Below are 16,265 nucleotides of genomic sequence, written 5' to 3'. Positions count from 1 at the left end.
AATCAAGACACTAGTGTCCAACTTCCAATTTTAGACACTAGTGTCCAATTTCCAATTTTAGACACCAGTGTCCAATTTCCAATTTTAGACACTTGCATCCAATTTCCAATTTTAGGCACTAGTGTCTAATCTCTAGTTTTAGACACTAGTGTCCAATTTCCAATTTTAGAAACCATTGTCCAATTTTAGACACTCATGTCCAATTTCCAGTTTTAGACACTAGTTATTAATTTTAGACACTAGAGTCCAATTTCCAATCTAAGATACTTGTGTCCAATTTCCAATTTCAGATACTGGTATTCAATTTTAGACACTAGTGTCCAATTTTTAATTTTAGACACTAGTGTCCAATTTTTAATTTTAGACACTAGTGTCCAATTTCCAATTTTAGACACTTGTGTCCAATTTCCAATTTTAGACACTAGTGTCCAATTTCCAATTTTAGACACTTGTGTCCAATTTCCAATTTTAGACACTTGTGTCCAATTTCCAATCTTAGACACTAGTGCTCGATTTTCAACTATAGACACTAGTGTCCGATTTTCAATTTTAGGCACTTGTGTCCGGTATTTGACACTAGTCACAGATTTCCGATTATGGGAACAAGCATTCGATTACAGACTCTAGTGTTCGATGCAGTATTGTCCGACTTAAGACACTAGTGTTGGATTTAAAACAATAGTTTCTTAGCTTGGACCCTGGTGTCCGATTTTTAAGACTAGCGTGCGCGTTTGGACACAAATTTCCGCTTTCAGTGTCTAATTTCAGACACCCTCGTTCGATTTCAGACACTTTTGTTTGATTTTGGGCCCTGGTTTTATTTGGGCACGCCTCTTCAATTTCGGACGATATGGTGGTTTATCGTTAGATGTCAGTATTGTTCGATTTCAGGTACAAGATTTTAATGGACCGTTTCATGAAGACTCAGTCGTGAGGAAATGTTTGCCATAGTGCTGTGATCGTTGACATATTCTTTTAGCTGAGTAACGATTACAATTATGGCTTAGCTATATAATTTCTATAGCTGAGTAAGAGAGTAAGGGTGAAAAGAATTACATTTGTCTCAAAAAAAGTAGTAAAGTCTTCACTGAACGGAGTAAAGCCTTCCAACTGTCCTTAAAATATGTATTTGCTGTCAAAGATAAGTGTATCTTGCGGGTATTCGTTAAAAGAAAAATTGGCATAAAAATTTATCATAAGCATTTAAACTTATTCGTTAGTCGTAAAAGCTCACAACAATAATGCTGTCTTGTATAAACTGATTTTTAATCATGCATAAATTACTCAGAAAGGTGGATCTGACAACCGCCTCTGGAAAGAATCCACCGTTTCGATGGACTCCATTATGAGTACTAAGGTGGAAACACCAGTAAATTAGTTGCCACCTGAAAAGCCCTTGAAAACTCATTAACTGATACCTCCAAAAGCGTTGTTATTATGTTTCTAAGGCAACAGTGGATAGGGTTTCGAGTGGATAGCGATTTGTGCAATGCGAGGGTAGCAAATAACAGATCAAGGGTACTTGAGGTTGCTTAAGGTTTCCACTTTATTTTCCATTTTTTTTTCTTACTTGGAAATGAGGGGAACTCTTTAAATTAGTTAAAAGAAATTAGAAGCTGGCGTCTGAAAAATATTTTTTACATTTTAGAACTAAATGCCTCTTAGCTAAGCTTGTAAAGGTTTAAAAATCGACACGAAACATCATGCTCTCTTTAATAGCATAATATTTCCGTATAGGAAGTCGTTTTTTTTTCTCCGTTTTTTTCCTAAGGAAAGTGAAATCATGGGCTCAGTCTATGATACTAATCCAAAGTCTCTTACTCGATGCCAACAAATATGTGCAAAAGCCAACAAGTTTTTTTTTTTTTCATTATCCTTTATATCTCGGGATTTTGCTTTTCAAAATATATTAAAATGTTTTATCACAAAGATCGCTGAACATCGAGTGCCTGTCCATGAGTAACTTGAAACCGCAAGATAAAACAGAACTTGCTGGGAGCCTTAACTTCGTTCCTTATCGATGCTTCATAAGATGTTGTTTTGGCTTGGAGTATGATACATATATGTCGCTTGGGTTTCCATAATTAGCTGTTGGGCAAAAATTTGTCTTGCATGTTTTTAGGTCGTTTTTGAAGCTATTGTCAGAATTGATTTTTTTCCGAACAAAAACATCTTCCATATATAATTACTATATGGACTTTCTTGTTTAGTTTACAAAAGTGAATTTTGTTTTTCGGGCTTTTCGTCAACATGGCAGGTGTTCGCTTTCAATTAAGTTGTCTGTCGAATTGCATGTTTTTCAGGGATGGGTAGGGGAATATTAAAAACAATAGTAAAATCAATTTAAAAAGGGCTGCTTGTTTGATTTTCTGCGGTGGCAAACTGTTATGATAATCGATTATAGAGATTAAGAGAGCTTTTTAGAATTTTTTTTGAAAATAAAGATGAAAGAGGAAGTGACGAAACTATCTTCTCTCTCCCCTCCCCTAGTTACCAGTATAACCTGTGTCTGTTATACCATGTGGTCTGCGGGAAATGATTGGCGCGGATTCAGGACAGTTTGCATGGGTCTTGTTCTTGACAGCGAGAAAATTTTTACATTTCTTTGCTTTGCGTTGTCGGTCATTTACGGTTTGTGTCCGATCAGCCGATGGAACAACAAGTTCTGAGCTCGTTACCCGCGGAGATTGCTCCGTCGGGAGGCGGAACGGCAGAAATCGGGTCGATCTCGAAGGAAAGTGAACTGGTAAGTTTTGGTGACTTTTGTGGTTCAGCTGCATCGTACGTATCTTTGACAGTTGGTTAATTATCATCGCTGAACACTAACATAAAATCTTTAAAATATCCAGCCTCATATACGTCTGACAACACAGACGAACAGTTCTTGAATCCTTCTAAAGTTCTGAATCTTATAACAGTTTCATCAAAAGTGTCAAGTCATGATCTGACACATTCGGGATGTTGTTGATGCCCAACTAAGGATCTACAGGTCATAATCGAAACAAAAATAAATGTTGATTTCCAGTTTGCGGCTCCAAACAGAACCCGGATCTAGTTTACCTGAGCGAACTGAAGTAAAATATCGAAGACGTGATATTTGAGCTCTTGATTGTTCTGTTAGCGTATCGATGGGCGATGAAATCAGTCTGGTCGTTTGCTACACTTCACTGTTTATACTCAAACGTAGTCTTTGTGAAATTTGCGGTGATTATTAGTTCACTAGTTTCATTGGTATTTTGTGCTAAGAATATCTAGCTTTCTCTGTATTTGTGCATCGGAAGGAAAAACGCACGCAACATTTCCGCTTTCATTTGAATTCTATGTTTAATTTTCATCGTTAAGAAAAATACCACCGCAGGCCTTGTGACGTTTGCTATAATTTTTGGCCGAGTGATAAATATTGTCACTTTCGTTTATTTGATCGGCGAGAACGCGATAGACTTCCGCTAGCCTAAACGACTTAAGACAAATTGCATCTGGTACACCGTCCGATCAAATGATAGTATCATATTTTGCATCGCGATAAGCTTGAGAGCTTCCTCCCGCGGCCAAACACGAACGGAATTAGTGAGGTTATCGAACATTTCATCGATCTATCTGCAGTGAATGGTTATCTTGTAATAAAATGAGTAATGTGGCTGGAGAAAGACAGTTTACCTTTATTGTGCTCTAGACAAGTGTCATATGTCTGACAGGTCAAGATTTGAAGTAATAATAAAATCTTGATTAAAAGTATTCATTACAAAGACACGAACTATACGCATTGTAGAAAAGGCGTCCGTTGGAACATTGGCCAAACAACAGTTTGTTTCTGTGATCTTATTCCTAATTACCGTTCAAATTGAATGGAATCCGCTCCTGAATTTATCTGCAAAGTTTGTGGAAACACGATGTTGGCCCAAGAAACATATCAGGTTTGAAATCACAAACAATGTCATACACGCAATAAACAATCTCGACGTTCAAAGCACTTCACTCAGATAGTATTGGGTTTTGCTTGGAATATTTGTACTTTTCGCACAGGAGCTACGCAGTTAATTATTCATTTTTAGGCAGTACTCCAGGAATGCACATACCGGCTTCTTTTTAGACAAAGGGTGACTCAAGTGAGTGAGATTGAATGTCAAAATATTGCAGCTTTACTCAGCAACAACGTAAAGGATTTACAGTTAAAGATACTTAAGAATCATTGAAACTCAACACTCACATAACTTTGGCAGGGTCAAAGTTGGAAAAAGAAGTAGTTACAGATAGAAATCAAGTTATATTCTGATTGAGAACAGTATTGTGTCTGTTAATTTTATCCCTGATACACAGGGGCGTATAACTCCTTGAGAGTTCTGACCTCAAACATAGTCATACTGTGTTGAAAACAAATTTAGTTCACTCAAAGTAAATTATTACACATTTTTTACAACATGAATGTATAAATGCAGATTTAATTTTCTGAAGAGACCACTTTGGAAAGTCACGAAATGTCAATTTTTCCATTTCATGTTCCTCAAGTGTTACAGGTAAATTTTTTTCTCAAAATAGCATTTACAAAAAATTGAAAAATTCATCAACCCTTTGACTCCCAGAAGTGATCGACATGAAACTTCTCCTGATAATATCCTATATTCAAACTTATTAGGTACAAGTTGTTGTCTTGATCTAACACCAAATTCTCTTAACTAATCTAAAAGAAAATTTGTTGTAGCTAGAGAGGAGAATTACTAATCAGATTTTTAGAGTTAAAAGGTTAATTAAAGAAAGTGAAATCTAATCCATGCTGTAGAGAGTTGTCAAACTCACATTCCAGATATGTTCCAGATATGTGTGAGGCTTCCTGTTCATTAGTTATGAAATGAACACATTTCTATTCTTTCTAAAGAAAATAAACCTTACCACAATTGTTGTGGCCTAAGGTCTCTTTTTTAAGTAATTATTTTTTTTAATTATTATGAGAGGCTGGAACACATTTCTAAAATTGACTGGAATGAAAAATGTAACTTATCATAATGACAATTTTCAAAAGAAAATTTCCTTATGATATATGGGTTTGTGGATGTGGTGTTGTGCTGTATCCTGTATCTGTATGATGTTATTCATCTCTAAATTTATTTTGTAGTCTGATATTTTATGAACAAAAAGGAGTTTTAAGCCATTAATATTTAAGCCCCCCTGGTTTAAAATGAGGTTTTGGTCATTATGCTTGGAAAATAAATATTATAATAGCTATTTGCTTGAGTTCTGTATTTCATGTAATTTAGACAATTGGTGATAATGACAATTATATTTTCACTTTAATGAAGAAGTTTGAATCTCTTGCCAAAACCAAGATCATGTCATGTTTTTTAATTTACATTTTAAGTGTAAAATCACAAAACCACAGAGAGACAAAATGATCATTGTTACATGAAAAGCAGTGTTTTTTCGCATAAGAATTAGCAATTGATTTGTGTCTTGTCTTTCAAAAAAATAATTTTGGAATGTTGTAGTGTTACCCATTGCTTAAGTAACACAATCTTGTGGCCTGATATGCACTCTGAAGACAAGTACTAGCACATCTGTGCTGTGTGGTGTTTGTCTTTGATCTATGATTGGCTCAATAGTCAATATGAAATAAATTTAATAATGAGCTTGGATTGTATAATTGAGTCTCATTTACTCTTAATAATAAAAAAGCTCATTACTCCATTTACACTCGGTGTCATTCATATCCCGATTTGCTCCAGATGTGATGGACTTCTACAGAATTTATGTAAGTCTCGTATACTTTTTTGTGAGGAACTACAACACAGGATGTATGAAATCCTCATTTTTTTATGTTGGTATCTTGTAAATACATTGCAAATATGTGCATATCATGTACAGTTATTTAAGACAGTCTTGCATTTCTCATTTAGCAAAGAATTTTTGTGTCTGGGAATCAATCTGTACTGTGACCGTCTGTGAAATCTTCCCAAAACCTAGGAAATTTTTTTTTGTTGGGAACAGTACTTCCTTCTCAATTTGAACAACTGTTCAATGATGTATAATCTTGCCAATTGAACAGATAGAAATAAGTACAGTGTAAGTGCCAGCACTTTGTTTCAATACAAATTTCAGTCATTAATTTTGAATTTGAATCAGATCACAAAGGAATTGGAAAAACAAATAAGGATAAATTTCAAGTCATGCATCCAATTGAATCTCCATGCTTTGTAGGTTAACTGATGTTTTGTGTAATAGTGTGGAAACATGAATCACAATGTTCTTATGTTTTTTAACTTAACACTGAGAGTTTTCAAAAATATATCCTGACACAAAACAAATGTTTTGCTTTTTTGTAAGCTATACATTTTGAAATATTCATGAATTTGTCATTTTTTTTTCAAGCCTTAATTATTTCTTAAATGCAAAGAAGATTGCAGCTTTTAAATTTCTGTTGTCTGCATGCAATTATAGCTTACTTTCTTTTAGGAAAATTAAGTTGTAAATGCATGATGCTGTGTTGAGAGGAAAGTTCTTTCTGGTATGATTTAAAATAGGCTAAAAAGAGGGGAAAAAACCGAGGAGATAATTTTTCACAGACTGAATTATCATCCAACAAGGAACAATGTAGCTATTGAATCCAAATTATTTCTTCAAGGAGCTTAAAATACTTCAGAGGTAGTTGATATTTTTGAAGTAAGGAAACTGATTCTTGTGTTATTTCCTTTGCCATCTCTTCACCTTATCCTTTATTATCTCCACATTGTATTTCTTCTTTAAATTTAAAAAATGCATGTGTATAGAAGGTGGAATTGGCAGAAAATAAACTTTAGGAAACCCAATGATTGAGACAAACAATAAGCTGTTCATTAATTAATGTGGGAAGTGATAATCACCCCATTAAGTATTTGGAGCCACTATGTATTACATTATACAATTTGTCATATTCATTACAGTGTAAATACAGGGAAATACTTAGAGGGCAGAGGGAGAAGCTTTAATGAACTGTTATTTTACTTTTCCTCTTTTCTTTTTTTCTATAGCAGAACTTGATGTTATCAGTTGTAAAATAACAATTAAAAGCTTAAGAATGAAGTAGTATAGAGAACAGACGTTTTGTAGAAGTATACATGTAACCTTTCACATCTGAAGTAAAATTTTTTTTCTAGTTTTGAATTGGTATTGCTTAGTCAAGTTGAAATTTCCCATGTCTAATATTGAAACTGTCTATGAGAAATACTCTGCTTTGCTCATCTTTAAATTATAAAATGTAGTTGTGAGATGTCGTAAAGTGTAAATAAGTGTTAAATAGCTAAAAATGGTACATTGATTAGAACCATTAGGGGCGTCGTGGAACATAATTAAACTGTGCTACATGGTTAGTCATATCTCAAATTTAATTTCAACCAAAGGAAAGTGTGTCTAAACAGAGTTAGAATAGATACCTGTTATAGAACGCACTGAGCAGGTGAAAGAAGGTTCTCTCCCATCCCTTTGGCTCTGCTGTTGTGTACCAAGTTTAGTGACCCATGTCCCACTAGATCTTAAATTTAAATGTGACAATTGCCCCAGTGCTGATGTTATGACTTGATTAACATACAAATTCTCTGAATATCATTGCCATGTTACCTTTTGTTTTGTTTGGAGAATTTCTAGTGGATTAATATTCTACCAGTTGTTTGTTGATTTACTTTTTAATAGCCACAGTTGACATGATCAGTTGTTTGCAGTTTGTGTTTTGAAAACAGTTACAACATTTGTCAGTGTGAATTCATGTTTTTTTTTAAATAATCTCAGTGGGAAAAATATGAATAATTACTTATAGAGTTCATATGTAGTGCTCATTAAAGGAAGTTTTTATTGTGAAAATGGTGTGTTGATGAACCTTACATCTTAGAGTGTTCTGCAGCTGGTAGGGCAGAGGTGTTAAATTATTCATAACTTGTGTTGAAACTAAATTAGATTGCTTTGAAGCCTTCCAAACTACATGTACATGCAGGGGTCACAGCGAAAACTCAGGATTTTTATCATGGAGGTGAAGTTTTCTTTGTCTGTTAGTCTCCTTTTTTCTTTTGTATATTGTTGCAATAACTGTTTAGCCCCCATGTTGAAGGAGACTGAGCCATTGTTCAGATTCATGGTGTTAAAGTGAAAGTACAACTGTATTCAATTTCTTTTACTACAAAATAATGTGTTTTGCTTGTGGACTTTATGGAATCAGATTGTAGTTGTGTTTGACTGTGTGGAATTGTCAGAATAAGCAGCAATTCAACCTCTTGCTTTAGTGTCTTGAGATTTTGATACAGGACTTCAATGGCTAAATTATTTTTGTTCAACATTTATGTGTATGTTTAGTTAAGGTATGAGATAAGTTTCACTTGTGGTTATTTTATGGAAGCCAAATATTAACATTACATAGTTCACTCTGTTGGAAATGTTTAAAATTATGATAATTTGGCAGACACTAAAAAACAGAAGAAAATTTCAGGCCATTGTTCCCAAGCCAGTGTTTCATTAGTATGACCTACTTCCATTGTCTCCACTCAACCAGAGTACAATCATATATTACAATTTCCTTTGACAATTTCTGATCCATATTGTTAAATTTTTTGATCAATGATTGATTTTAGAGAAAATCATTTTTAGAAACAAAGAACTGACAGAAATTTTGTATTTGGGTTAAAGTTTTGTGTCAGGCTAATTACTTTACTAGGTACCTTTGTGTTATGAAAGGGAACTTTTTACTTCAACTAAAGCTAATTTAGGGGCAGGTTGTTGCATGGTAGTCTACTAAACTGCATTAATAATGAATGTCACTGAGCAAGAATTTGTTTTTATATGGAAAGACCACAATAAGTTACTGATGAATTATTAATTAGGCTTAGGCACTTCTCAATGGAAGGCTTCCAAGTAATCTTTTCACAGTCTCTGTCCCACAGAAATGTTTAATTCCATGAAATCAGAGATTTGGAATGGAAAAATCCAGTTTGGAAAGTAACCATCAATAATCCTGAAAACAATGAATTGATTTAATGATCAAAAGAAAGAACTTCTAGCTATGTTCCCTGAGATGTATTAAATAGAAAAATTTTTAATACAGGAGTTTTTGTTGTTTTTTTTTTTTTTTACTTCATATTGCTGTAGCTTTTCTCTTACCATAAAAATTTTAAATTTGTTGTGGACAAACACCATTATGATGCTGTTTTTTGTTTGTTTGTTGTTATTTTTTTGTGATGGCTTAAATTGAGGTCATCCTTTATATGAATTTTAGAAAAAAAACATCTCATTTTCAGTAAAGGAAAAATGATAAATTCTTGCAGAGAGTAATTACATTGTAAGGCTGGAAGTACTTGTTGTCTGTAACCATGAGTTCAGGTCACTTATGGCAACTGTGAGTCTTGCTAGGGTAGTTCTTATGAAACCCTTTGGACAGAAAAGTCAACACCATGTAATCCCTACCCTAAACAGTCTGATTGGATTCTAATTTTCAAAGTCCCCTTATTCTTTTTACATTTTTATTGCCTTACAATAACTTTTGATAATTCCAATTATAACTGTTGACAATTTTTTTTGTCTGTTGTTATTAGGTTAGCAATGGTGTCCAGTACACGCAGCCACTCTCTCTTCAACCCTACACAGAGGTTGCTGTGGCTCCACCCATGGACCCTACCCAACCATTACAATTACAGACACAGACACACCAGCTTCAGCCATCAGAACTACTCACACAGAATGGTGACACAGGACCAAAGAGGCTACATGTCACTAACATCCCTTTTAGATTTAGAGATCATGACTTAGTTCAAATGTTTGGGGTTTGTATTTTAATTATTGTTTTATTACTTTTAGTCTCCTTAAACTCCCATGAGAGATTAAAACAGAATTTCTTCTTAAAGTATCAAAACACTGTCAGGCAGACAAGTGATGAGTTTAGAGAAAAATATCAATTAGTGAATTAACATTTGATCCAATGCCAATTTCTCTGAACCAAAATCACAAGAATTGTGTGGAAGACAGTGAGTGGAATTATTAAGAAGGTTGTGGCAGTGAAAGGGTGACCTCTATCAGGATTTTCATAATGTATCACATATCAAATAATTCTCCAGCTACAAAGGGCTTAAATCTCCCCCTAATTTTTATTGGCCAGTCAAGTGCTTTTTTACCTGGAGGTGAAAAACATCCCCTTTTTACATTACAGTATTTTGCTATATTCATTTCTTCTTAAAAACCCTGGTATATTGAGCTTTTTTATTTGTGTATCATAGAAGCAAAATAAATTGTGCAGTCAGATCTGGTTGATTACAGCAAATGAAAATAATCTATAATCTCAAGAGTATCTGATATCAAATTTCTCCCAATGACATCACCCTTAAATCAAATATTAAAGTCCTGAGAATAAATGAAATTATCTATAACTTAAAAAGCATACTATTGTTAGACAAATTTGTGGTGTCAGTACAGTAAGAGACATGTAGAGAACAGTGAAGAATACACATACTTACATGTATGTGAGGGTGTTAAGGGTTGATTCCAAATTGCCCTGTTAACCCTTTGGCCCCTAGCATCTAATTTCTCCTTACAATATCACCCCTGAATCATGCTGTAAGGTCATGAGAATAAAGGAAATGATCACCAACTAAAGAAACTCTTCATTGCTAAACAAATTCTCCTTGTCAGCATCTTAGGAAGTGTATAGAGAAGAGTACGAAGAATATACATACTGATGTCAGGGTGTAAAGGGTTAACTATTTGAGAAAATTTGATATTTTTTTCTAAGTAGATAACATTCCTAGATAACAAAGATAGTAGATAAGATACATTAATTTTATTTAAGATGAGAAGAGGTTACATACTGTGTACTATACAACTGAGTACTTGGATCTTATTGTGTCCAGCTGTTATGATAACGTTACATCTGGTCTATCCACAGCAATTTGGTTCTCTGGCAGATTGTGAAATCATCTACAATGAAAGAGGATCAAAGGTACTGAAAAGTTGAAATATGTCTTGATTGGTACATGCTAAGTGCAATTGATTTGTCCTATGAATATAACTATATCAAATGGGAAAAATAATACATGTTTCGATAAAATTTTTTCTTTTTTTGTTGAAGTTGAAATTCAGTACCTCTAACAAGATTGTTTTGAGTTGGGGTACAACATACACATCTTGTCCAGTTTGTTCAGAGATCTTTAAGATATTTTTTTTTCCTGTATGCCATTCATCTCAAGCTGAATAAAAGCTTTTGGGTATAGGGTTGTTTAAGGAATGTGAACTCAAGAAGTAAGAGTTTACTTGTGTCCTCAATGTGCACATCCTTAATTTACTTTAAAAAAAAAAAAAAAGATGTGGACATAGTAGCACCTTCAGAGTCATCAACCCTAACCCCAAGCAAGTTATTTTTAAAAAAAACCCAGTGTGAATGTTCTATCTATTTTGAACCAATCAGAAACAATAAAATGATGACTTGGAAAATGATCACGAACTGTATTTTCTAGGGTTTTGGATTTGTGACATTTGTGAATTCTGCTGATGCAATGAAAGCAAGGGAAAAACTGAATGGAACTATTGTGGATGGAAGGAAAATAGAGGTTGGAATCTAATTTTTGTGAAGTGTAGTTTACTTGTTTGCATTCCACTTTTTTGTACTCCACTTTTTGTTCCTGCATGTGTGCATGATTCCACATTGACACTGATAATTTTTCACTTAGGTAAACAATGCAACCCCTCGACCGCACGCCAAAAAAAGTCCGGGCCAAAATCGAGGACCCTTAACCAATGGTACAGCATGCTTTGTTCCCCTTCTCGTTTCATTGATCTGTAGTGGCATGTTCTGTGTGTAAGAGATTGCATGTGTCCTCCTGTATGGAGTACTGATTTGGCAGATAAGTATGAGTTGTATGCAGTAAAAGGTTCGATTCTTCAGGAGTAAAATGTCTGCCAAATATTAGTGTAAATTTGTCATATTTTTATTTCCTTTGTTGTCATATCTGTTTTAGCAGTTAAAATTTTGGTAAGGTGTTTATTCTACGGTACTAAATTTACTTGGAACATGACTCTTTGGCTTGACAAATTAAAATTGTTATTATGTAGATTTTGTACGTCAAAAGTCGTAAGCGATTCATCATTAAGCCAAAGGTTATCAAAAAAGCGGGCTTACTTCGCACTTATGAGTTTTAACATTTTTAAAGTTGGTTTTATGACGTTCAAGAGAGGTTTTGTTGCAAGTTTTCTGTATGACTGAATAAGGTTGTATTTTTGCTTTGGATCTTTTTGTCCGAAGTCTGCAATTTATCCATCCTGCAATTTGTAGGTAGTTTTGGCAAAGTTATGTTGCTCCAAGTACAGTTAGGTTTCTCATTAAAGTGCCAAGTTTGGATTTCACTTTTTTTGCACTGTAATGTTTGAATGAAAAGCCAATGAGCTCCTTAGACGTGTAGTCTTTCTTCCAGAGCAAAAGTTATAACTGATCACACAATCAAACTTTTATTCGGCGTGCTTCTCTGATATCTACTTCCACGTTCAAAAAGTGTCATCTATATCGAACTTTTGTGTTCTAAAACACCAATAAATTGAAAAAACAGTTTATGAGAGAGATAATGACCGTAAGTAACTGTGTTTTTCAGGTACAGCGTTTCGTGGCATGAGAGGAGTTCGTCGGCCTTCGCCGGTAAACAAGTTTAGCACTCGGACAATTCAACCTCAGGTCACTGCATACAATGGCGGCTATACTGGGTAAGCAAAGGATGCTTTAAAAACCCTTTGGTCAAAGTTCCATGTTATTACTTTAATATTGTGTAAGTAAAGGATATTTCGGCCAAACCAAACCAAAGCTATTAGAGAAGATATTCAAAGTAAAATGGAGATATCTGAAAGAGTAACGAAAGCGCAGAGTTATAGCAAGGGAACTCTTTGAAGCGCGGGAAGTCGTGATTCATTTTAGTTTTAAATATGATTGGTTATGGAGGTGGCGCGGGTTTTTTTTTTTTTTGACCAATCAAAAAGCAAAGAAAAGCAAAACCATAGCGTTTGAAAACTGCACAAGTCCATTATGAAGAAAAAATGGTGTTTTGTCTGTTGACCACAAAGTTTAACTTCTCTATCGATCCACTGAACTTACTGTTCTGCTTTATATTATCCTTTCGCAAACTTACCTTACCAAACACTTTTGCCCACCATTGCAACCTCTTTTGCCTCCTGGGTGAATTCAACTTATGCCGTGTATTGTTCGCATATTTCAAAGAAACGAATCACAAAGCCAAACTGAACACGATTTGAGTCAACTGTCAGTTAAAACCGCGTTCTTATGGCGGGAAATTATTACATTGTTATTGGTTCAGCTTCCAGTACATTGTGGAGAGATTTATCTTATTTTTTTAACCAGTGATATACAAATATGTTAAACTCTCTCTTTTCTCGTGTTTATATATTTTTCCAAAGTCCAGCTTTATTTAGTCAGAACTACTGGTGTAATGGGATTTTTGACTATCTAAGACCCGAAAATATTCCGAAGACGGGAAGTTGGGGTTGACCCCGCCTTATAGAGGGTTTACTGCGGCTTAGATAAGCCTACTGAAAGCTGAAACAATAACAATGTCACTCTAATAATTTCCTGCCAAAAAATCGCGGTCGCCACTACACATGGAAGCCAGAAATTCGAGCGTTTTTTGGAGGACAAGCTTAAGCATTAATTCCATGGAGTTCAGTTTTCCCGCAGGTTTTTCGTATTTTACTCTCCATGGTCTGTACGTTAAGCATTTAGTTTCTTTATGACTTAAAAGTGCTAATACTCTGTGGCAGAGTATACTTTGCAATGATTTAGTGTCCTCGGTTTGTCAGTCGTATTGCAAATTTAGCGGGTGTTTTTACCCTTAATGCAAAGATAAAATGTTTGGTTTTTGTTTTCACCATTTCAGAAGTTATGATGGATATGAACAGACATATGCTGCCAGGAGAATAGGAAGTTTTGGGTAAAACTTCATCTTGCTCTTGATGTTTGTTAATTTGTCTCATACTTTATTCTTGCCTTTTTTCGTGAATTTATTTATGTTGTCTGTGTATTCCTCGCCAGATATGAGCCAGCGCCTTACGGAGGTGGATATGGTCCGGTAAATATCTTACTTATTATATCGATATTTATGAAATATTAGAATTTATCCTGTTTTGAAAGCGTTTTATCTTCATTGCTTGCAGTTAATGTACTCTTTATATCTTTACATGCGAAGATAATTATTTCGTCATGTCAACCGTGTTTATTGACACGGCGATTGTGCTTTTCTTTTCTGGATATAAAAATTCCTTCGTTTTTGTGTGAAGTTGGAACATTCTCCGCAACTTCGCCTCGCTCACTCATGAGAAATAGTGTCAGTACTCGAAGACAAAATTCGTATCCACACGTGGCTTTGTGACATCCATAATTTATACTTTACATCCCTTTCTGGCTGCGTGTGATGTAGGGTTACATCTTAAATCATTTTCACTTCTTTTTCGTTCAAACTGTAGTTGGTTTGATTATAATTTCAGCATTCTTTGTAGCTCCTTAAAATGATAAAATAGGGACAATTTGTCTTCGAGAGATTTGCTTAACATGATCTACCATCTCTCCTTCTTTCTAGCCAAACACGTACGCAGCCCCTGCACCCGCATACCGTACAGCAGCGCCTCCCCAGGCCCCACCGTCTAGTTACAGCACAGGCTACAGATACGCTCCTTATTAAATCGCATCATCATCATCATGACAACGCTTTAGAACACGAAACCATTGTACCATATTATCCATACCGTAGACACAAATCAAGAGGATCTGGAATGGAAAGCTCGTTTAAAGCAAATTTTACGTTCGTTGTGTGGATAGGTCATAGTAATTTTGTAAATAGTTGAAGTTTTTCTTGGAATTTCGATGGATGATATCACCTTGTTAGGCGAATTTCTTGCACCGTAACAGAGCTCAGGTCAAACGGAGACATTGTTGACGCTTTTTGTGAAGACAAGGAAGAAGATATTTGGATTTTTACTGAGAAAAGGGCCATTGTCTTTGTAGTTTGTAAATCTTGTTAATCTTTTTGCAATTTAGTTATGACAGTGCCACTGCTGTTACCTTCTAATATAATTAACAAAACATGATTCCAAACAAATTCAATTGTGCAAAGCATAGAAGCAAAGTAAGTAGAATGACGACGGAGAATTTAGGATGCATTGCTCATTTCCTGCAAAGTTGATCAGTCATTTTTCTTAAAACGACCCTGGTAATAGTATTTTCGATGTAACACTTTGGATGAGATCCTAAAAAGTGATCATTTTTCAATGAAAATTTTTTAACGTATTCTCATACGCTGTTAATTGAAGACAGATTTTTCCCGTTAAAGATTTAGGTACTTTTCAAATTTAAACAAGGCGCAAACATTTATCGATTTCTATAGAGCTTCCTTACGACATAGTAACAAGGCACTTTCTTGTTACTAGAGGAGAACTTTAGAGTAATTTTTTTGCTAGAGTAGACGAACGCCTTAGAGGAAGATTGACCCAGAATCAAGATTCCTCTTGAGAGGCCAAGACCTAAACTGCACGTGTAAAAACACTAGGGTTTTGATCGGCTGAGAGCACTAAGATTGATCGAAAGATGTGAAGACAATGATGTAGTAATCATATGAGTTAGTTGAAATTGTACCATAAAATTAGAAGTTGTTTTTTACCGAAATCCTTACGAGAATAACTCTAAAAGTACTCTCCAAGAGGTGATTTTCAAACAGAAACCTCAGTTTCAGGTAGTGTTTTCTCAAAAAGTTAACAAACTAGGAGATCTGCCTCTTCATTGAGTCTTAATTGAAGCATGAAATATTCTCAGGCTGTAGATACAATGGAGGTGTCACTTGGTTTTATCATGATTTAATGATAAAAAGGAAAAGTTGGAACTTGTTTCCTGTCATTTTTCCATTCATTTCGAGGAAAGAGAGCATCGTTATATTTTTTGGGATCGCAGTCTTCATAACCTAGAGCACGGGTAGAATTTTAGCCAAGGTGATGGAACCTGAAGATTGACCTCAGTCACAAACCCAGTATTTCAGTCAGCGCCAGCGTGCGTGGGTTTCCTCTTTAATAACTCAGGTGGATTAAATTATTTATTAAAATATTAACGAAGCAAATACCGAACGTTCAAGAAGTAATAAATCTCCTCTTGCGGGAGTCTGAGGAGTCGATTTGAATAATTACGGCCACACCCACGTCAGGTTTTCTTTCAGCACCATGCTACCCCGATTGTGTCGGTTATGTTATGATGCTGTTGAATAATCTTGTCGCCAACAGTGCCAAGG

At 34.9% G+C, this 16,265-nt stretch overlaps 1 protein-coding gene across 2 annotated transcripts; it reads left to right on the top strand.

Annotated features, from left to right (window-relative positions):
• The first annotated feature begins 2,542 nt into the window (after nt 1-2,542).
• LOC131772043 (RNA binding protein fox-1 homolog 3-like) lies at nt 2,543-15,866 on the top strand. Of its 2 annotated transcripts, none has more exons than XM_059087957.2 (9): nt 2,543-2,746; nt 9,543-9,770; nt 10,886-10,939; nt 11,454-11,546; nt 11,667-11,736; nt 12,582-12,690; nt 13,872-13,925; nt 14,027-14,063; nt 14,571-15,866. In XM_059087957.2, the coding sequence occupies exons 1-9, from the start codon at nt 2,651-2,653 to the stop codon at nt 14,670-14,672; spliced, it is 843 nt and encodes a 280-aa protein (XP_058943940.1). In that variant the 5' UTR covers nt 2,543-2,650; the 3' UTR covers nt 14,673-15,866. The 2 variants fall into 2 exon arrangements, with proteins under 2 accessions (XP_058943940.1, XP_066027739.1); XM_066171642.1 differs by lacking the exon at nt 2,543-2,746 and adding an exon at nt 3,762-3,914.
• The last annotated feature ends 399 nt before the right edge of the window (nt 15,867-16,265 follow it).

This window comes from Pocillopora verrucosa, chromosome 8 (assembly GCF_036669915.1).
Source record: "Pocillopora verrucosa isolate sample1 chromosome 8, ASM3666991v2, whole genome shotgun sequence".
NCBI classification, from domain to species: domain Eukaryota; kingdom Metazoa; phylum Cnidaria; class Anthozoa; order Scleractinia; family Pocilloporidae; genus Pocillopora; species Pocillopora verrucosa.
This window is presented reverse-complemented; position numbering and strand designations above follow the sequence as displayed.

Excerpts from the sequence above, each read along its gene's own strand:
- LOC131772043 (XM_059087957.2), top strand. The coding sequence starts at position 2,651 with ATGGAACAACAAGTTCTGAGCTCGTTACCCGCGGAGATTGCTCCGTCG. Across the intron at positions 11,737-12,581 it reads TCGAGGACCCTTAACCAATG|GTACAGCGTTTCGTGGCATG; the intron begins GTACAGCATGCT and ends TGTGTTTTTCAG. Across the intron at positions 14,064-14,570 it reads ACGGAGGTGGATATGGTCCG|CCAAACACGTACGCAGCCCC; the intron begins GTAAATATCTTA and ends CCTTCTTTCTAG.